The 22,299-nt window shown below is 44.5% G+C and overlaps 1 protein-coding gene across 1 annotated transcript in view; it reads left to right on the forward strand.

Annotated features, from left to right (window-relative positions):
* LOC126175697 (phospholipid phosphatase 1-like) overlaps positions 1-22,299 on the forward strand; it is an 820,416-nt gene that overhangs the window by 509,488 nt on the left and 288,629 nt on the right. The window contains exon 2 of the mRNA XM_049922633.1: positions 20,172-20,286. Within this exon, the coding sequence (XP_049778590.1) occupies positions 20,172-20,286 (115 nt within the window). The remainder of the gene's footprint in view (positions 1-20,171; positions 20,287-22,299) is intronic.

Genomic DNA, 22,299 nt, shown 5'->3' on the forward strand with positions numbered 1-22,299 from the left:
ACCCAACGATTTTAGAAATACTGATGGAATATTATCCATCCCTTCTGCTGAGTCAGTTCTTCCGAGAATCATTTATTTTTCTATTTCTTCACATCATTAATGCGGCCATTTCACCTTAGCTTCCCTGCACTTCCAGTTCATTTCATTACTGACTTCACTTGTACTTCCGTATTCCTGAATATCCTTGAACACTTTTATACATCCGTGTTTTGTTCATCAACTGCAGTATTCTTTTGTTACCCATGGTTTCTTCGTAATTACGTTCCTGGCACCTAAGTTTCTCTTTCCATCTTCTGTGATTGCCCTTTTCAGAGATGTCTATTCCTCTTCAACTGAACTGCATACTAAGCTATTCATTATCGCAGTATCTACAAGTGGCTCTGAGCACTATGCGACTTAACATCTGAGGTCATCAGTCACCTAGAACTTAGAACTACTTAAACCTAACTAACCTAAGGACATCACACACATCCACGCCCGAGGCAGGATTCGAACCAGCGACCGTAGCGGTCGCTCGGTTCCAGACTGTAGCGCCTAGAACCGCACGCCAGTCCGGCCGGCGCAGTATCTACAGCCTCAGAGAACTTCAAGCCCATCTCTTCATTCCTCAGTGCTTCTGTATGCCATTTTCTTGCACAACGATTCTTCCTGACTATTTTCTTAAACTTCAGCCTACTCTTCATCGTTACTAAAATGTGATCTGAGTCTATTTCTGCTCCTGGTACACCTTATAATCCAATATCTGATTTCGGGATTCTGCCTGATCATGATGTAGTCTAATTGAAATCTTCCCGTATCTCCCGGCCTTTTGCAAGTATATCTCCTCCTCTTGTGATTCTTGAATACAGTATTCGCTATTAGTAGCTGAAATTTATTACCGAACTCAATTAGTCTTTCTCCTCTCTCATTCCTTCTACCAATCATGTTTTCCCCCATAACCCTGTCTACTACTTGTTCCCCTACAACGGCATTCCAATCCCCCATTTACACTTAGATTTTAATCTCACTTACCGTAGTGAATAAACCGTTCAGTATCATCATATACTTTCTCTATATCCTCGTCTTCTGCTTGCAGTATCGGCATGTATACCTGAACTATTGTTGGTTGGCTGTCGATTCTGATGAGAGCAACACTACCACTGAACTGTTCGCAGCAGCTTATACACTATCCTATCTTCCTCCTGTTATATAATTTTCTGCTGCTGTTGATATTACCCTTTCCTCATCTGACCAGAAGTCCTTATCTTCTTTCCATTTCACTTCACTGACCTCCACTATATATAGACTGCTGGCCGGTGTGGCCGTGCGGTTCTAGGCGCTTCAGTCTGGAACCGCGTGACCGCTACGGTCGCAGGTTCGAATCCTGTCTCGGGCATGGATGTGTGTGATGTCCTAAGGTTAGTTAGGTTTAAGTAGTTCTAAGTTCTAGGGGACTGATGACCACAGAAGTTAAGTCCCATAGTGCTCAGATTGCCCCACTATATATAGACTGAGTCTTAGTGTTTCCGTTTTCAGGTTTTCTAAAGTCCCTACCACGTTCAAAGTTCTAACATTCCACTCGTCGACTCCAAGAACGTGATCGTTTTGTTGTTTATTCAATCTTTTTCTCATGGTCACCTCCCTCTGGCAATCCCCTCCCCGAGATCCTTATGGCAGACTAGTCCAGCATCTTTTTTCAATGGAGAGTTCATCTTTACACCTTCTCAGTTACAGGCCACAGGTCCTGTGGATACACATTATGTGTCGTTAATGTCGTAGTTTCTATTGGTTTTACATTCTCGTGCCGTTGATCATTGCTCATTCTTCCGCCTTAAGGGACAGTTTTCCATCCCAAGGGCAACAGGGTGCCCTGAAGCTCTGCTCGCTCCTCCGCCCTCTTTGACAAGGGCGTTGGCAGAAAGAGGGTGACTTGTTATGCAAGAAGTTTTAGGCCACCACTGCTGATGATTTTTATTCCAAATTTAAACAGTGGCGGGGTTCAAACTCGGGACCGAGGACATTTGATTACTAAGTAAAGACGCTACCCCTAGACAACGGGAGCATGCCCCATAAGAGAACCAATAATTTGCACATCTTCTGAGTCATTTTGTTCCGATATACTGCACTCACAACTACACAGAACACTGTTAGGTCTACCTCTGACACTAGCAACGTATTGAGAACATTTCACAGGCGCTGTTTTTAGTCAAATACAGCAGCACAACTTGCAGTCTGCCTAGCATCGCCATTTATGTTCAAGCATGTATTTCTCATGGTGTTTCCATGTTTTTGTCCAGTCCCTGTACCTCCGGAAACCAGCCAATTGCCTGTCGAATACGTGCCATGCAGAATCGCTGCTGTATTGCGCTCCAAAAGTGGACGACCACCGAATTAAGCTGGTGCTAATAATGTTTTTTCTCATTGTTCTCTGTGTAGACGGTATCAGTAACAGATGTATTCATAATTTCTTAATTCTGGCAATTTGTACGCAATTACTAAAATGCGTTTCTTCGTCAGTGTCCACGTTCCATTATACTAAGTTATCGTTAGTTTTCCTCGTCTGCTTCTTGCTTCCATTATTAATCTGATGTATGCATGTACATTTCATTTGAGGAGCACATACCAAATAAAAGAAACTGAGAATCCATAAATGGCGAACAAAGAACCATAACAAGCCTGAAAATGAAGGCTGCTACTAGGGCGGTATTTTTCTGACGCTCATTGTCACACACACCATGCGCAGCCGCGAGGAGGGAGGCAGCAGGATGAATGACTGGCTTCTCGGCCGCACCTCACCCCTCGCAGGAATTCTTCTGCTCCTGGCTACCGTAGTATCTTTTCATAATAATGTGGCTCTACAGTGGACACAGGTTTCGCACCACGGTAGCGCTATTAGATTATTTCCCTCAGCTGTCTCGTGCGTGATTCCTGGCACTTGAAGTGTAACTGAGCTCCTTGGAAGCAGACTATCCAACTTACAACCCGTGACGTACCTCATGGGAGACGCGCTGCTGACTTGAGAAGTTACTCAACTTTACCTAACATTCGCAGTTTACAGCGAACTTTCCTTGTTGGCGCGAGTGTTATGAACTTTAATTCGACACACTGATGATGTACTGTGGTAATGTTTCCCACTATCTGTTGCAGCGCGGAGAAACGATTTATATTACTTACGAAGCCCCCATTTTTCTTTCAGCGTTCCCGGTCGAATCCCAGGAAAGTGCGACACAAGAGAGAGAACACGTTTTACTGAGACCTGGCGCTTGAGGACTCCTGGAAGTCTCGTTGACCAGAAGAATTGTTCAGTGATTCTTAGCATCTTATAAACGTCCGTGTCACATAATTGTTACCGGTGTCCAACCCGCACCTGCGCTGCACCCAGTATTCTACAGACGCAATAACCGGGCACTCACCGATGTAGAATCTCCTGGGAAACAGACGGTGGTGAAGTTTTACACAATGGAGAAACTTTCTAATCGTACCTACCATGAAACGCCGGTACATCGTCGGGGTCGCCATCGCCCTCTGCGCCGTCAGCGGTGTCTCCACCGCTTGTTCCACAGTGTTGTCTGTGGCCTCGCAACAACTTGTATCGTTAGTAATTCAAAATACTATGTAGTTGTGAGTGTTGCGTAAGTCGTGTACTACAACGTATCTTTGCTACAACGTATATATTCTGCCTTGCTGTCATCAAAAAGTCGCTAGTCGAAATTGTTCGCCTTTGTCTTATTCCTGTGCGTCTCCATGAAATGTGAAATGTATGTCTGCGACTTGTGACCTCTGTAGTGTATGTATGAGCAGTGTAATATTACATGAATGAGAACGAGGAAGAAGAAGAATTACTTGGCAAGATAAAAAAAAATTGTGTCAGGAAATAGGTGTACAGTGTGCTGATTGGGAAGTATTACTTGGTTTAACAGCTAGTCATACTCCTAGACGTCTCTTTAGTTCTGTATCGAATTGTAGGTGTAGCACCTGTCTCTCTCTCTCTCTCTCTCTCTCTCTCTCTGTGTGTGTGTGTGTGTGTGTGTGTGTGTGTGTGTGTCAAGTACTTCATTACATTTTTTAAGAAGGAACCTGACGGGCAAATATTTAATCCATGTCTGCTGCTCGTGTTCTGATGCCCTTGCCCTGTTTTATCTTGGTGAAAATTTACCTAACTTAAATAAGGGTAGATTTCCACATTTGGAATTTATTTTCTTCTGATTTGTGTGTCTTATATACGGTGTTCAGAAATTCCCGTTACGTACTTCTAGGACTTGTAGAGGGGTAGGAGTACATAATATTTCGAATAGGAACCCATGTCTGGAAACGTACCATTTCCGTTCTATGGCGGTTTCAGTTCGGATGTGTAATGCGTCCACGTCTGTTGAGGGGAAGATAAAAGTCTTGAGTTGCTTGTACTGGTGTACAATAGGGTAGACTGGATGGCGTGTACTACGTCAAACGATCACCTGTTGTAACTTAACGTACGCAAAGCTTAATTTACGAGACTCCTGGAGAAACTGAGGAAGACCTGCTGGAACGAGTTCTGGTCGCTGCACAAGAAATTGAAAAGACAGCAGGTCGGATGGAGACTGTACCGTAACATGCTTCATAAGTACAATGTGTGCAACAACGTTGCTGATCGCCACATTGAACCGCTGTTGTAACGCATCAACACTTTTCTGTAGGTACAGTATGCTGGGTTCTTTTTTTTTTTTGTAATTATATACACGCGTAATGTTTAAGTGTTAATACAGACAAATGTGCTTAAGTCATAATGGATGTATCGTTATGTTTCCTTTCAAACTTTTACCCAATACAAAGTAACTGTACTGCGTCAGGACTAATTAAATTTCTCAAGCAGAAGTGAATGAGTGAAACATCTGACCTGAAACCGTCGTAGAACGAGAACGGTAAATTTCCGGACACGGGTTCCTGTTCAAAATATTATTTACTCATTTACTTAACGTCTGATGTCATCAGTCCCCTAGAACTTAGAACTACTTAAATCTAACTAACCTAAGGACATCACACACATCCATGCCCGAGGCAGGATCCGAACCTGCGACCGTAGCGGTCGCGCGGTTCCAGATTGTAGCGCCTAGAACCGCTCGGCCACCCCGGTCGGCTGATGTTCTGGTTCAACCTTTATAGAACCTTCATATGGCCTTCTGAACATAGTTTATCAAGGAAATATGATGTAGACCCTCTGTGGAGTTTGAAAGTGGAAGAGAGATAATGGCATACGGAAAAAATGAGTCATATCTTAAGATTTTATCGGGTAGTTGAGCTAGTGAGAGCATTGGTCCTGAAAGGCAAGAATCTAGTTCGAATCCTGGATCAACAAGCAATGAGAATATTTCATATTCTGGATATAAAAATTTGCGCTTGTGGAGAAATAACAGTCAGCTCAAAAGTCCATAAGGCCTCTACGGCTCGAATTAAATTATCGTAAGAAGGCCACATCAGCGCTGTATTACGGAAGTCTCCTAGACACTTACGGTAATACCTACATCTGCCTCCGACGCTGAGCGAAAGAAGCGAATGAGGTGGTAATCACGTTATGCCGGCACGTTGGGTTCTCGCCGGCCGGAAGGGCGGAGAACTGGGTGGACCAGCCAGCTGTGTCTCATTAGCGACCCGTCCTACTTCCGCTCACCCCAGTTCCCCCGTGGAACGACTGCATCACGCACGGTATTTAAAGCGACGCACCAGCCAAGCAATGCCTTCTCGACATGTTTACCTGCAGGAGAACGAAATCTGTGTCCATAATAGACGGGAAAAATGTAAACACTAGCACACATGGAGGAAAACGATCGTCTCCTGTTTCCAGAATCGAAAATTACCTTACAGTGATACAGAACGCCCTACGACAGTGGAACTACACAAAATGAAACCATCTGCTGATTCTCCTCTTTTCTGTCACTTTGACTGTTCCGTTTACATTTCAGAAGGGCACTTTAAATTGTAATTCTTCGTCGAAATAAAAATTGTATCTGGAAAAATTTTGTGAATCATTTTTCTATCTTGAGATACTAGACATTAATAGAATATAAAAAAAATAGAAATGTTATGTTGACTTTATTTTATGCAATCAATTCAATTTCGGGAGACGTAAAACTTCCGTATGTGGCTGACTATTGTTTCCTTCTGCCACCTGTTTTGATTTACGTAAATCTGTAAGAATCCTCGTCGGCCGCCGTGGTCTCGCGGTTCTAGGCGCTCAGTCCGGAACCGCGTGACTGCTACGGTCGCAGGTTCGAATCCTGCCTCGGGCATGGATGTGTGTGATGTCCTTAGGTTAGTTAGGTTTAAGTAGTTCTAAGTTCTAGGGGACTTAAGACCTAAGGTGTTGAGTCCCATAGTGCTCAGAGCCATTTGAACCAAGTGACAGGCCTCAACGGCTGTAACTTCGACGCACTGTAGCGTTGTTGATGACGTTTCCGGACGCGGGTTCCTGTCCTTGATTTGTTTCTCAAAAAATCTCCTACAATCCCTAGAAGTTTGTCGCAACATTTCTGGGACACCCTGTACACAGGGTTTTCTAAAACTTATGTTAAAGGCTTAATACAAGTAAAACAGGTAGGAATTGTGTACATGTCGTGAGGCCGCATAGCTCACTACGCTCAAATTACTCTGACAATATGCATCCAGCATTTGAAAATAAGAGCACTTGGCGCCTTCCAAGAAGCTTTACACATAATTTCAAACCTTTACGAAACTTTTCGCTAAAACCTCACAAAAAATTATCAGAGGAAAGTAGCTTCATCGCTTACTTTTACATTTTCTCTGTTCATGCAGTAAAACTTCAGCATCAGGTATGATGTTTCAATTTATTGCTTCTTTATTACTAACTCTGCTCGCAACATTTTGCAGACCGTGTCCACATATACACTGTACGGAACATAGTTCAGGAGATATGACGTTGTAAACACTGAGAAGCGTGAAAAACTAGTTTTTGCTTGAAACGGAATGCAAATTACCCCGACTACCGGTATCCAGTGTTTCTTAATGAGAACCCTTAGTGACTTCCAATAAACTCCACACACAATTTCAACACTTTGGAACTTAACCTCGCTCACATACTTAACGACAAATATTTAACACATTAACTGATTTTTAAAGTAATCAGAAGTTTGAAGCTCTTTTAAGCATTGAAGCTCGATTCTTTAAAGAACTGGGGTTACTGATTTTACATTAACCATTACCATTATGTACATTCATTTTGCCGCAATTCGCGTTTCGATATCTCGAACATGTTATGAAAACTGGGAACGTTTACATTTTGTGGGGGATAATACGTATATTCGAAACTACAACTGTTTAGTTGCAGTTATTATTTTGTGGTTACACTTTAGGTACTTATTTCCAAAGTTTCTCATTTTGCCGGACGGAGTGGCCGAGCAGTTCTAGGCGCTTCAGTCTGGAACCGCGAAATCGCTACGGTCGCAGGTTCGAATCCTGCCTCGGTCATGGATGTGTGTGATGTCCTTAGGTTAGTTAGTTCCCTAAGTTCTAGGGGACTGATGACCTAAGATGTTGAGTCCCATAGTGCTCAGAGCCATTTGAACCATTTTCGTCTCATTTTCAGATGCAAGTCACTTAACTGGTTGCTAGTTTAGATGTGTAGCTGTGTGTAGGCAAAGACTCTGAGAAGCTTGTGTTGGGGGTAATGTTTGTGTTGTCAATGATGATAATCTAGACTTTCAGTTTTTATATTGGATTGACCTGTTATGTTCAGTCATTTCTACTTTATTTAACTATGATTTTCGTTATGATGCTCCATTGTACTTATTCTTCAGTTATACAAGTCAACTGAAAATGAATAAAGCAATTACAAACAGCTACAACTATTTGGTGCATAGCGATAGATTCATAAGAATTACAGAGACTGCACAGGAAAGTTCAGAATTTAGATCGTTGTATAAATACAGCGAATGTGAAGTTGGCGCAGATTTTACAGGAATTGAAACAAGAAAACAAAAAACGTACGAACTATGCTATGGCAATACAGGAAATCATGGAGGAACATCTCATTTTTAGCGATGAGGTAACTTTCCAAATAAGTGGCAAGGTTAACCGGCGCAACTCTCCAGTATGATATGGGGGAGAGGCTCCGTGTGTAACTGAACATGTGGGAGACTCTCGCCGACAGTTAATGCGTTCTGTGCCACGTCAGCACAAGGAATGTACGCTCCATTTTTCTTCATTGAGTTAAGTGTTTCAACGAACATTTTCCTTGTCACGCTTGAACAAAGACCGATGCCACAGCTTCATATATACTCCACCGATTACGTCTTTCAGAAAAATGGAGAACCCTCTCATTGGGGTATGGAAGTTCGCTCTTAAGTAAATGTGTCCAAACCGTCGCATCTGTCGTACTGGACATAACGACGCTGTGTTCTAGTCTAGGCCACCTATATCTCCCATGGATTTTTGGTTATGAGGACGTGTGAAAGGCCTTGTTTATGTAGCTCTTCTGCCGGAAACAATTTCAAAATTAAAAATGCGTTTTTGTCTTTAGTTCCACATACGCTTCAGAATGTATGGCGTGAAATGGATTATTGCTTGATTTTGTTCGTCTACGCAGAAAAAAATCTGAACTCTTTTTTACGTTTTCCGTAATTCTTATCCATGTATCGCCATGCATTAATGATTGTAAACTTTTATAATCGCTACATTAATTCCGAATTTCTCTGTACAATAAAAAATTACTATATTTAATATGACATCCCACATAAGAACAACACTCATAAAATTATATAGGCCACAATCAGTGTAATGTATATACACTACGTGATCAAAAGTATCCGGACACCTGGCTGAAAATGACTTAAAAGTTCGTGGCGCCCTCCATCAGTAATGCTGGAATTCAATATGATGTTGGCCCACTCTCAGCCTTGATGACAGCTTCCACTCTCGCAAGCATACGTACAATCAGGTGCTGGAAGGTTTCTTGGGGAATGGCAGACCATTTTTCACGGAGTGCTGCACAGAGGAACGGTATCGATGTCCGTCGGTGAGGCCTGGCGCGAAGTAGGCGTTCCAAAGCATCCCAAAGGTGTTCCATATTATTCAGGTCAGGACTCTGTGCAGGCCATTCCATTACGGGGATGTTATTGTCGTGTAACCACTCCGCCACAGGCCGTGCATTATGAACATGTGCGCAATCGTGTTGAAAGATGCAATCGCCATCCCCGAATTGCTCTTCAACAGTGGCAAGCAAGATGGTGCTTAAAACATCAATGTAGGTCTGTGCTGTGATAGTGCCACGCAAAACAACAAGGGGGTGCAAGCTCCTCCATGATAAACTCGGCCACACCACTTTGTGTGTATTGTGTATTGAACTGGTAATTATGGTGTATGCGTACCTGGAGACAGTGTTTGCGCAGCTATCGCCGACATAGTGTAACTGAGGCGGAATAAGGGAAACCAGCCCGCATTCGCCGAGGCAGATGGAAAACCACGTTAAAAACCATCCATAGGCTGACTGGCCCACCGGACCTCGCCACTAATCCGCCAGGCCGATTCGTGCCAGGGACCGGCAAGCCTTCCCGCTCCGGAAGCAGCGCGTTAGACCGCGCTGCTAGCCGGGCGGGCTGCCACACCATAACACCACCGCCTCCGAATTTTACTGTTGGCACTACACAGATGATGTTTACCAGGCATTCGCCATACCCACACCCCGCCATCGGATCGCCACGTTGTGTGCCGTGATTCGTCACTCCACACAACGTTTTTCCACTGTTCTATCGTCCAATGTTTACACTTCTTACACCGATCGAGGTGTCGTTTGGCACTTACCGGCGTGATATGTGGTTTATGAGCAGCCACTCGACCATGAAATCCTAGTTTTCCCACCTCCCACCTAACTTTCATAGTGCCCCAGTGGATCCTGATGCAGTTTGGTATTTCTGTGTGATGGTTTGGATAGATGTCTGCCTATTACACAATACGACCCTCTTCAACTGTCGGCGTTCTCTGTCAGTCAACAGACGAGGTCGGCCTGTACACCGAGCGGGGTGGCGCAGTGGTTAGACACTGGACTCGCAATCGGGAGGACGACGGTTCAATCCCACGTCCGGCCATCCTGATTTAGGTTTTCCGTGATTTCCCTAAATCGCTCCAGGCAAATGCCGGGATGGTTCCTCTGAAAGGGCACGGCCGACTTCCTTCCCAATCCTTCCCTAATCCGATGAGACCGATGACCACGCTGTCTGGTCTCCTTCCCCAATCCAACCAACCAACCAATTGGCCTGTACGCTTTTGTGCTGTATGTGTCCCTTCACGTTTCCACTTCACTATCACATCGGAAAAAGTGGACCTAGGGATGTTTAGGAGTGTGGAAATCTCGCATACAGACGTATGACACAAGTGACACCAAATCATCTGACTACGTTCGAAGTCCGTGAGTTCCGCGTAGCGTCCCATTCTGCTCCCTCACAATGTCTAATGACTACTGAGTCGATGATATGGAGTACCTGGCAGTAGGTGGCAGCACAATGCACCTAATGTATGTTTTTGGGGGTGTCAGGATGGTTTTGACCACATAGTGTATTATATGATTAGCTATAGGCACATAACCAAATACGTCTTCAAACAATACATAAGCGTTGATACTGGTGCGATGGGTGAAAAAGGATAGTAATCGGTGCTGGCACATAGACTATTCCTCCCGTCTAAGAGCCAGGATACCACTTAACTTAATGCCATTATCCGACAGACGGATCACAAGCAACAATGTCACACGCTTTCATTCCATCAGACACTGTGGCGAATTTTTGAGGTGTATCCCACCGCACTAACAGGCTGTCTGGTGATCAGAAACGTTACGACCCCATCTCATCAACTCACCTTGCTGGCTAAACATTGGCAAGGAAAGTATTTCCTAACCTCAAGAATCAAACCGATTACCTTCTAAGCGAGCGCCATTGAGCATGCCCACCAGGGCGACCTGGGCTATGGAGACGAGAACATTGTGGCTTTGGCATCGGAAAATTAGTAACACATTTTTTCGGTATTTATTTATCTAATACTTGCTTTGTACTTACTCTATTTATATAATATGTCGTATTTTAACATTTTTTGAAGTTGTTACTTGTAACTGATTAAAAAGTCGTGTCTCAACATAATAATAATAATAATAATAATTATTATTATTATTATTATTATTGTTATTATTATAAGCAATGTGAAAAATTTTGTGTGTCAATAAAAGAATTAGTTGAGAGAATATACCCATGTATAGAGACAATGGAGGTTTAAAAAGGAGAATGCATACTAGACAGACAATATTTAACACTAAGAACTATTTTTGAGTTGGTTCTAAGTGCGCAGAGGGCAGAGAGGAACAGTTTGAGAGAATATAGTCATCCTGTGTATATTGCCAGGTTTCTTTCGACTACACTGCAGAAGTCTCGCTGGGAAGTCCTTACAGTAGTCCTCCATATAGTCACACCTCTCCTAATGTGATTTCCAATTCATGGCCGTCGATTTGCTTCGAACGAAAAGGTGCATAGGAGGCAACCGCAAACATTTTTCCATGAAGGCATTGACCGTCTTCTCTCACAGTGGCATAAATGTATTAACAATTATGGCGATTGCTTTTGAAATAATAAACAGTTTGCATACTTTTTTCGATCTGTCTCGTTTTCTTTTGACTGCCCCTTACACATTGTCTCTAACCCTCTTACAAACTTCTACGACTTGTAGAGGAGGACTGAGCGGACAATATTTTTAATTAGAACTCATGTCCGACAGCCGTTTGGAAATATATTTGCTAGTAGGTATGCAGCAGGGTAGTCATGGGAGAGGGGGAGCGGTGCTTACGTTGGATCGGCTGATGTCATTTGATGCCTTTCCTACCTCTCTGATCTGGTTCAAGCCTCATTCAGATTTCTATGGTGTTAAAGCGACATCGTTGAGTACACATTTTCAGAATACACCGATATGATCCTTCTGTATGGCGGAGTTCACGGTAATGGAAGAGCTGGTCGTCGCCTGTATGAAGATCGTTCTCCACAACGTCCGACTCCATCGAATACCCTTTCCGCTACAATTACGCAACGGCTTCGAGAAAGGGGCACCTTGTCTTTCAACAGGAGTGACATTGGTGCTCCAGGCAAACACCATACATCTGAATTGCAAGAGGCCGTTCTGCACGATGTGTGATAGCGTAGGTACACTCAAGAGCCAAGGAAACTGTTACAACTGCCTAATATTGTATAGAACCCGTGTGAGCAAGCAGCAGTGCCGCAACATGACGTAGTAAGGACTCGAGTAATGTCTGAAGTAGTGGTGGAGGGAATGGACACCATGAATCCTGCAGGGCTGTCCATAAATCGGTAAGAGTACGAGAGGGTGGAGATCTCTTCGGAACAGCACGTTGCAAGGTCTCCCAGATATGCTTAATAAGGTTCATGTCTGGGTAGTCTGGTGGCCAGCAGAAGTGTTTCAACTCAGAGGAGTGTTCCTGGAGCCACTCTGTAGCAATTCTGGACGTGTGGGATGTCGCATCGTCTTGCTGGAATTGCCGAAGTCCGTCAGAATGCACAGTGTACATGAATGAATGCAGGTGATCAGACAGGACGATTACGTACGTATCACCTGTCAGAGTCGTATCTAGATGAATCAGGGGTCCCACATCACTCCAACTGCACACGCCCCACACCATTACAAAGCATCCACCAGCTTGAACATGGAGGTTCCATGGAGTCTCCATACCCGTAAACGTCCATCCGCTCGACACAATTTGAAACGAGACTCGTCCGACCAGGGTACATGTTTTCATTCATAAACAGTCCAATGTCGGTGCTGACGGGCTCAGGCGAGGCGTAAAGCTTGTATGGCGCAGTCATCAAGAGTACACGAGTGGGTCTTCGGTTCCGAAAGCCCATATCGATGATGTTTCGTTGAAAGGTTCGCACGCTTAAACTTGTTTATGGCCCAGCATTGAAATCTGCGGCAATCTGCGGAAGAATTGCACTTCTGTCACGCATGCCTGTACCAGTTTCTTTGGCGCTTCAGTGTATAATATGTACACTGAAATTGGTGGTTGACTCATCGAGGCTTACTTATAGTGGATTAAAATGTTAACAGTTTAACTGTAGACTACAGTGTGTGTGAAAACTGATTAAGTTTCCTTTTTGTTTCTTTGCTTATCAATGTGCGTAACTGTAAAACAATTGATGTACTGGGGCATACCTAGTAAATTACCAACCTGTTGTCAGATCGTTGTAGCACGGAAGCGGTACGTTTCCGGATATGGATTTATTATTATTATTATTATTATACAGGATTGATCAATACAAAGATTAATTAATAACAACATCTTGTCGTACTCCTGTTATCCTCCGCCAAGCCTCTTTATCCAGCGCATCTTCCTTGTCGATGCTGCGATGTTCCATTACTGCATTTATGTGCTCTGTCCAAGAACGTCGTGGTCTTCCGCGCTTACCTCCGCCGGGTGGTTTACATTCATAAACCTTCTTTGGCCGTCGATGATCTGGCATTCTCATCATATGCCCGTACCATTTTAATACCGTACTGGCCATTAAAATTGCTACACCACGAAGTTGACGTGCTACAGACGCGAAATTTAACCGACAGGAAGAAGATGCTGTGATATGCAAATGATTAGCTTTTCAGAGCATTCACACAAGGTTGGCGCCGGTGGCGACACCTACAACGTGCTGATATGAGGAAAGTTTCCAACCGATTTCTCATACACAAACAGCAGTTGACCGTTGTTGCCTGGTGAAACGTTTGTGGTGCCTCGTGTAAGGACAAGAAATGCGTACCATCGCGTTTCACACTTTGATAAAGGTCGGATTGTAGCCTATCGCGATTGCGGTTTATTGTATAGCGACATTGCTGCTCGCGTTGGTCGAGATCCAATGACTGTTAGCAGAATATGGAATCGGTGGGTTCAGGAGGGTAATACGGAACGTCGTGCTGGATCCCAATGGCCTCGTATCACTAGCAGTCGAGATGACAGGCATCTTATCCACATGGCTGTGACGGATCGTGCAGCCACGTCTCGATCCCTGAGTCAACAGATGGGGACGATTCCAAGACAACAACCATCTGCACGAACAGTTCGACGACGTTTGCAGCAGTATGGACTATCAGGTCGGAGACCATGTCTGCGGTTACCCTTGACTCTGCATCACAGACAGGAGCGCCTGCGATGGTGTACTCAACGACGAACCTGGGTGTACGAATGGCAAAACGTCATTTTTTCGGATGAATCCAGGTTCTGTTTACAGCATCATGATGGTCGCATCCGTGTTTGGCGACATCGCGGTGAACGCAGATTGGAAGCGTGTATTCGTCATCGCCATACTGGCGTATCACCCGGCGTGATGGTATGGGGTGCCATTGGTTACACGTCTCTGTCACCTCTTGTTCGCATTGACGGCACTTTGAACAGTGGACGTTACATTTCAGACGTGTTACGACCCGCGGCTCTCCCCTTCATTCGATCCCTGCGAAACCCTACGTTTCAGCAGGATAATGCATGACCGCATGTTGAAGGTCCTGTACGGGCCTTTCTGGATACAGAAGACGTTCGACTGCTGCCCTGGTCAGCATATTCTCCAGATCTCTCACCAATTGAAAAGTCTGGTCAATAGTGGCCGAGCAACTGGCTCGTCACAATACGCCAGTCACTACTCTTGATGAACTGTGGTATCGTGTTGAAGCTGCACGGGCAGCTGTACCTGTACACACCATCCAAGCTCTGTTTGTCTCAATGCCCAGGCGTATCTAGGCCGTTATTACGGCCAGAGGTGGTTGTTCTGGGTACTGATTTCTCAGGATCTATGCACCCAAACTGCGTGAAAATGTAATCACATGTCAGTTCTAGTATAACATATTTGTCCAATTAATACCCGTTTATCATCTGCATTTCTTCTTGCTGTAGCAATTTTAATGGCCAGTAGTGTAATTTTCTTTCAATTCTATCTATCAATGTATTATATGCCTTCATTCTAGGTCTTACTTCATCATTAGTTTTCCTTTCGATTCTTGATATTCTGACACTCCTACGCAAATGATCCATTTCCACAGCTGTTAGTCTTCTTTTGAGATCCGCATTTAAGATTCATTGTTCTGATCCATAGCATAGCACTGATTCAACCATTATCTTGCTTAATATTTTCTTATTGTTGTTTGAAATATTCTTATCCCACCAAAAAGAATGCATACACCCTAACACTATTCTGCTTTGCTGTATTCTATATTTTACTTCTGTATGGCCCAATCCATTTTTATCAATATGTGCCCCAAGATATTTAAATTTCTCTACCTGTCTCATAACTGCTTTGCCACTGATGTGTACTTCAAATTAACATCACTATTCACCACCAGATACTCTCTTTTTCTTAGACTCACTTGTAGTCCCCATATGTTGTGTTCCTGATATAATCGTCGTATCATCTTGTGCTATAATAGCTTGATTGTCAGCAAAACTTAATGGAAAACATCTCTACATCGTTGACAGTTATTCCCATTCCTCTGCAGCTGCTCTTCCAATTTCGGAGAGCCACTTCTGCATATAAATTGAACAAGATGGGTGGCATACTGCAACCTTGTCGCAAACCTTTAGTGACATTAATAGGTTCTGATAACCGTATATGGGTTCCAGTTCAGAATGTTATCTACGCAGTCCTTTCTATAAGACCTGGAAGTTTGTAAGGGAAGTTTTAGAAAACCCTGTGTACAGGGTGTCCCAGAAATGTTGCGACAAACTTCTAGGGATTGTAGGTGATTTCTTGAGAAACAAATCAAGGACAGGAACCCGCGTCCGGAAACGTCATCAACAACGCTACAGTGCGTCGAAGTTACAGCCGCTGAGGCCTGTCACTTGGTTCAAATGGCTCTGAGCACTATGGGACTCAACATCTGTGGTCATCAGTCCCCTAGAACTTAGAACTACTTAAACCTAACTAACCTAAGGACATCACACACACCCATGCCCGAGGCAGGATTCGAACCTGCGACCGTAGCGGCCACGCGGTTCCAGACTGAGGCGCCTAGAACCGCACGGCCACACCGGCCGGCGGCCTGGCAGTAGGCGCAACGTTGTTTGTGGTTCAGTGGTCACGAGTGATTGCGATGATCGCCAGAGGGGAAGATGGAGCTAGCTTCTGTGTAGAAGGTCTTGTCTCCTATGAATGCGATGGTATTTTGCCTCGGTCGATGACGGTTTCACGCACTGGTTTCCATATACATTTTATTTTTCTCCTGTATAGGGAAAAACAATGGCGATTTTAGAGTGTTCCGGAAGAAAAATAAACTGTGAATAGAAACTCGTGTTCGTAACTGTCATCCACCGAGGCAACAGAGCATCGCATTCATGGGAGACGAGATCCTGCTACGCAGCAGCCAGCCCTATCATCTCCACTGGCGATCGTGGAAGTCATTCACAATTACTGCATAACTAACATTGCCTTGAGACGTTCCGCCCATGGTCCGTCAGCGCACAGTCACGTTTGCTGTCGAAGGGGTGGCCTAATGGCAGGCGCTGGCGCCTGTGACTTCGACACCCTGTAGCGTCGATGGACAAAGTTATCCTCGATTTGTTCGTTAGTACGCCCTCTACAATCCTCAAGTTTGTCACATTTCGGGGACACGCTCTCTCTCTCTCTCTCTCTCTCTCTCTCTCTCTCTCTCTGTGTGTGTGTGTGTGTGTGTGTGTGTGTGTGTGTGTGTGTGTGTTCTCGAATGGCGTCAAAACACCGTACTGTTCTACCTCTGCCTTAACAATCACTTTTTTGTGTTTAAAGTAGTCTAGAAGTAGTATCGGAACTGTTTACTGCCCTGTATTACACTTCATGTGTTATGCACCTTTCTCCTACGTGCGTCTTCTAGAAATTATAAGCCACAGACATAAAAAGTCGCTTACAAAACCTAGTTCGACCTATTTTCGAGTAGCGTTCGTCAATAAGGAGCCCTTACCAAATAGTGTCAGTGGAATAGTTAGAACAGACTCAAAGACAAGCTGTACAGTTATTCAAGTGTTGGTGTAGTCAACGTAAAAGTCATAGAAATGTTTACAAACTGGAACAGGTGACGCTAGGAAGAAGACGCCGGGCAGCACATACAAATAGTATGTTGAGAGCAACGGATGTTGACTTGAGAAGTAATATACGCTGAAGCGTCAAAGAAACTGGTATAGGCATGCGTATTCAAATACAGAGATATGTAAACTGGCAGAATACGGTGCTGCGGTCGGCAACGCAAATATAAGACAACAAATGTCTGGGGCAATTGTTAGATCGGTTACTGCTGCTACAATGGCAGGTTCTCAAGATTTAAGTGATGCTGAACGTTGTGTTATAGACGGCTCACGAGCGATGGGACACAGCATCTCCGAGGTAGCGATGAAGTGGAGATTTTCCCGTACGACCATTTCACGAGTGTACCATGTATATCAGGAATCCGGTGAAACATCAGATCTCCGACATCGCTGCGGCCGGAAAAAGATCATGCAAGAACGGGACCAACGAAGACTGAATAGAATCCTTGAACGTGACAGAAGTGCAACACTTCCGCAAATTGCTGCAGATTTCAGTGTTGGGCCCTCAACAAGTGTCAGCGTGCGAACCATTCAACGAAATGTCACTGATATGGGCTTTCGGAGCCGAAGGCCAACACGCGAACACTTGAAGACTACACGACACAAAGCATTACGGCTCGCCTGGGCCCGTCAACACCGACACTGGACTGCTGATGATTGGAAACATGTTGCGAGGTCGGAAGAGTCTCGTTTCATATTATATCGAGTGGATGGACGTGTACGGGTAAGCACAACCTCATGAATCCATGGACCCTGCATGTCAGCAGGGGACTGTTAAGGCCGGTGGAGCCTCTGTAATGGTGTGGGACGTGTGCGGTTAGAGTGATAAGGGACCCCTGACGGTCTAGATAAGACTCTGACAGGTGACACGTACGTAATAATCCTGTCTTATCATCTGCATCCATTCATGTCCATTGTGCATTCCAACGGATTTGGGCAATTCCATCCAGACAATGCGATATCTAACACGTCCAGAATTGCTACAGACTGGCTCTAGGAACACTCTTCTGAGTTTAGACACTTCCGCTGGCCAGCAAACTCCCCAGACATAAACATTATTAAGCATATCTGGGATGCCTTGCAACGAGCTGTTCAGAAGCCATCTCCAAACCTCTCGTACTCTTTCGGATTTATGGACAGCCCTGCAGGCTTCATGATGTCAGTTCACTCGCCGGCCGTGGAGGCCGTGCGGTTCTAGGCACTACAGTCTGGAACCGCGCGACCGCTACGGTCGCAGGTTCGAATCCTGCCTCGGGCATGGATGTGTGTGATGTCCTTAGGTTAGTTAAGTTTAAGTAGTTCTAAGTTCTAGGGGACTGATGACCTCAGCAGTTAAGACCCATAGTGCTCAGAGCCATTTGAACCATTCAGTTCCCTCCAACACTAGTTCAGACATCGACTCCATGCCACGTCGTGTTGCAGCACATCTGCGTGCTCTCGGAGGCCCTACACTATATTAGGCAGGTGCACCAGTTTCTTTGTAACGTTCATCTCGTCTTGTATGGGATCCGTCTCTTCACGATTTGGTAAATTTCATTTTATTATTAAGTTTGTCGCCGGATGCTCTTTCTGAGGCCAATGGATTGGGGGTGGGGGATGCGGGGGTCTGGAGATGTGGGGGGGGGGAGGGGGTATGGGAGATTCATGTGCATCTGTCTGTGGCTTGTGTACTTCGTTCTGAGTGAATGTAAACCTTCCCGACGGATACTGCTGATAAAATTTTCTCAGATTTCCATCAGAGTGGCTGCCTTAGTATTCCGCGACGTTTCGATGCCACTCACCTTCGCGAGCAGAAAATGATTAGTGTTGTGTACATAGTTCCGCGTAGTCAGCGCATACACAACTTTCCCACTAGAGCGCGCCCCGCTAAGCACAACAGCACAGGCGCAGCGCTCGTCCGTCTCCGCACTAAGAGATGGCGCTGCCTTAGAGATGGACCAAATTCTGCTTCCGCCGATCCGCGTATTCATATGTAACGCAGCCAATGAAATCGCTGCTAACGTAGAACCTTTTCTCCTCGCGGACCACACTCGCGCAGTGATACCTGAACGCGCGAGGTATTATAACGAGTGTACAGACCTCCGATTAGTCAGTCTGCACCAGTCTGTACTAGTTCTACATTTGTCTGTACCAGTCTATAGTGAAGTTTCAGTCTGCGCCTAATAAGATTACCATATTCCTGTACATAGCCATGAAGATAAATGAATAGACACTTTGTCAAGTATCAGAGATATGTGAGAATAAGATTAACGTACCAAGACCAAAGGAACTTCAGATTGTCAATTGTAAACAGCATCCAGAGTCAAGTTACGTAATGTCTATGCTTTTTACTATTTTAATAAATGTGTGTGAAAATTAATCAAGTTCTGTTTAAAGTTGGTCATTGTCAATCTGCTACACTAAGCGTGCAAGTGGCACTTCTATCGTCTGACCTAACGGCAGAAGATAAACACGCCACGATAAGACCACGAGACATATTGCTGACACTCGCCTACTTCGTTAGAGCGACAAGTCAAATAATCTGATGGTGTGTGTACCGAAGGTCTTACAGTACGCACACCACAATTAGAGTGGCACTCGTGGAAACGGCGCATTTTAACTGTTTGTGTGTCGTATTCCCTTAGGTGGATTTTTAGGTACTAGCCCAGCATCATACACAGGTCGGCCTGTGTACCAACCAACGATAGCTAATCCACCGCACGGATGAATCGATGTCGGTCAGACCCACCTCCTTGTCTCGCAAGCTAGTGCGCTGCGCGTTTCGCTATGCGAGCAGGTCACTGGTCAGAGCTGAGACATTGTATCGTATTCTTCGCTACTTCTATTCTACGCCCAAGTATCAAATAGAAAGGACTGCACCAGGCGGTCAGACAACCCCAAATACGGCCTACCGGCCGACAAGGCCGTACGGTAATTTCATTTTACACTACTTCCGTCGTACGAATAGCTTTCATCCGAACTTGGGGTATTCGTGGACGAGTGCCAGCGATGGCCACGCAGCGGCGTCGGAGGCGGCGCGGCCTGTGGCTGCGGCGGCCACTGGGGGCGGAGGGCGCTAGCGGTGGGGGCGGCGCAGCCAGCGGCGGTCCGCGCACGCGCAGTGAGTGACGCGCGCTTGTGTCCGCAGGGCCGGTGCAGCAGCCGCCGCTCGCTCGAGTCCGCCGCAGCCGGCGACAGCGCACGCATGGCGGCGCGTAGACCCGCCTGGAAGTACATGCTCGACTTCTCCATCTTCGCCGTCGGTGAGTACCGCTGCGGCGCGGCCTGTCGCGCGATTTCCGCTACCGGTGCGTGTGGACGTGCCGCCGGGTTCCGGCAGCATTTTGTTTACGAGACTTGACTTCCGCAGTTTTGCTGTCATCCCCATAATTTTTTTTTCGTCCCTCGACATCTGTCGTTTTGTCTACTGTCATTTCAAGTGCGTAATAGGAAACACTGTTCTATTATGGATGTTCCTTCGAGCTGTCGATATATCTCGTAATGTTCCTTACCGAGTTGTTTACTATTCGTTTAAAAGACGAGGAAATGCAGTCAAATCTCATGGAAAAGATGTTACGTTTGCTTTATTAAAAGTGTTTGGGCATTATCGCATACCGTTGTAAATAATTACGACGCGCGGACATCTACTGCCAAGTAAGTTGCTAGCTGAGATAACGTCGTGTGCAGTGTCATACGTAGAAAATGACGTAAAAGCAACTGTTCTGCACTTCTGTGATCCATCCGTGTCTCGTGCTTCCTGAATAGCTTTCGTTAAAGTTTATCAATGATTTAATAACTGTATGCATCTGTTGTAAACCCATAATGCAACTATATCGCGATCTCACTATGGAGATTATGACGCGTCAGTTGTGTATATCGCAGCGCAGCAAGTAAAGTGACAAGTCCAAAAATGGCAGTTGTAGTGTATGTCAACTGAAAAATATATGTGAAGTGCCGAAATGCGGATGGAAAACATAATAAACATATTGCCAACAACTCTTACTTGAAATTTAAAGAAAGCTTATACTATTTCAATATAATTTTTACAGAATTAATTCTTTAAAAGTCGAGTTTTCTCGAGTACTGCATTGTTGTCACTACTCTTGCCGGAGTGCGATATGTAGAACGTGCGGGCACATGCCTTGCCTACAGGTAATGACAGTTTTCGGCTACTGGTGCGTTATAATCCCCAAATTCACAGTTTTATACATTTTTGTACTGTGATGATGTTCGCATTTGAAACTAGCTTACGTCAGTCACTTCTGTTTCTGGTAGGAAAAGGTTACTTTCTTCAAACATCGGTAAGCAACATAACACGCACATTAAGATATGTAGCTATCACTGACAAGGTAAAACATTTCAGTACTAAGTAGTGCCTAAGACCGTATGGAATGTCTTGACAGTTTTAGAATTATGTAGCTCCATACTTAATATCACGATGTAATGCCATCAAGAACAAATATCATTGTATCATGAATAACCAAAAATCAGACGGAAGCGAGCGAACTTCAGAGCAGCGTGCGAGAATACAAGTAATGATTTACATCTCAGGTTTGACAGTACATTAATTTTACAATGTGTGTGTTCCTTTGCGCTGTAAGTAGGAAGTTCCTATTTTAGTTATATTTATCATTCAGTCGCAAGACCAGGAAACTTTTGCAGGACAAACAAAAGGAAATTTTTGTATTGTTTATGTTATATTTGTTTTATATTTCACGTGCTCCTTTGTTATAAAAGTAATGCAGGTACATTCTAATGGCAAGAAATACCTTAAATCCTTTAACGGTTCGTATGTGGTATTTACAGCACGAGTAGCAGAAGATATGTGAAATATTAAGTCGCATTTATTGACCGTTTATCGTAATTAATTCATGACACAGTTATGAAGGTACAGAAACAAACAATGAAGCGGTACTGTAGCGGGCGTTCCCAGATAAGCGTGTTGCAGACTTGACAACGGCAGCCGCAGAGAAAATAACGGCGCGCGCGTTAACATATTTCGTGGTACTGTTCCGTATCCTGACTTCACACCACAAATTAGTCAAGACAGATTAGGTTATTAATTATGTATTATTATTATTACTAGTTTTCCTGATTACAGAAACATTACTACGAGATGAAACATTATCGCAGACAGTGACGCACAATGACAGTGTTGCGTACATCTATTACATGTCTGATTGGATGCGAGATGGAACAGCGGATGAGATTATATCTTGTTACTATGCAATTTTAAATATTTGCATGACATTCGTATCAAATGATTTTTGATAAAG

The sequence above is a fragment of the Schistocerca cancellata genome, chromosome 3 (assembly GCF_023864275.1).
Source record: "Schistocerca cancellata isolate TAMUIC-IGC-003103 chromosome 3, iqSchCanc2.1, whole genome shotgun sequence".
Classification (NCBI taxonomy): domain Eukaryota; kingdom Metazoa; phylum Arthropoda; class Insecta; order Orthoptera; family Acrididae; genus Schistocerca; species Schistocerca cancellata.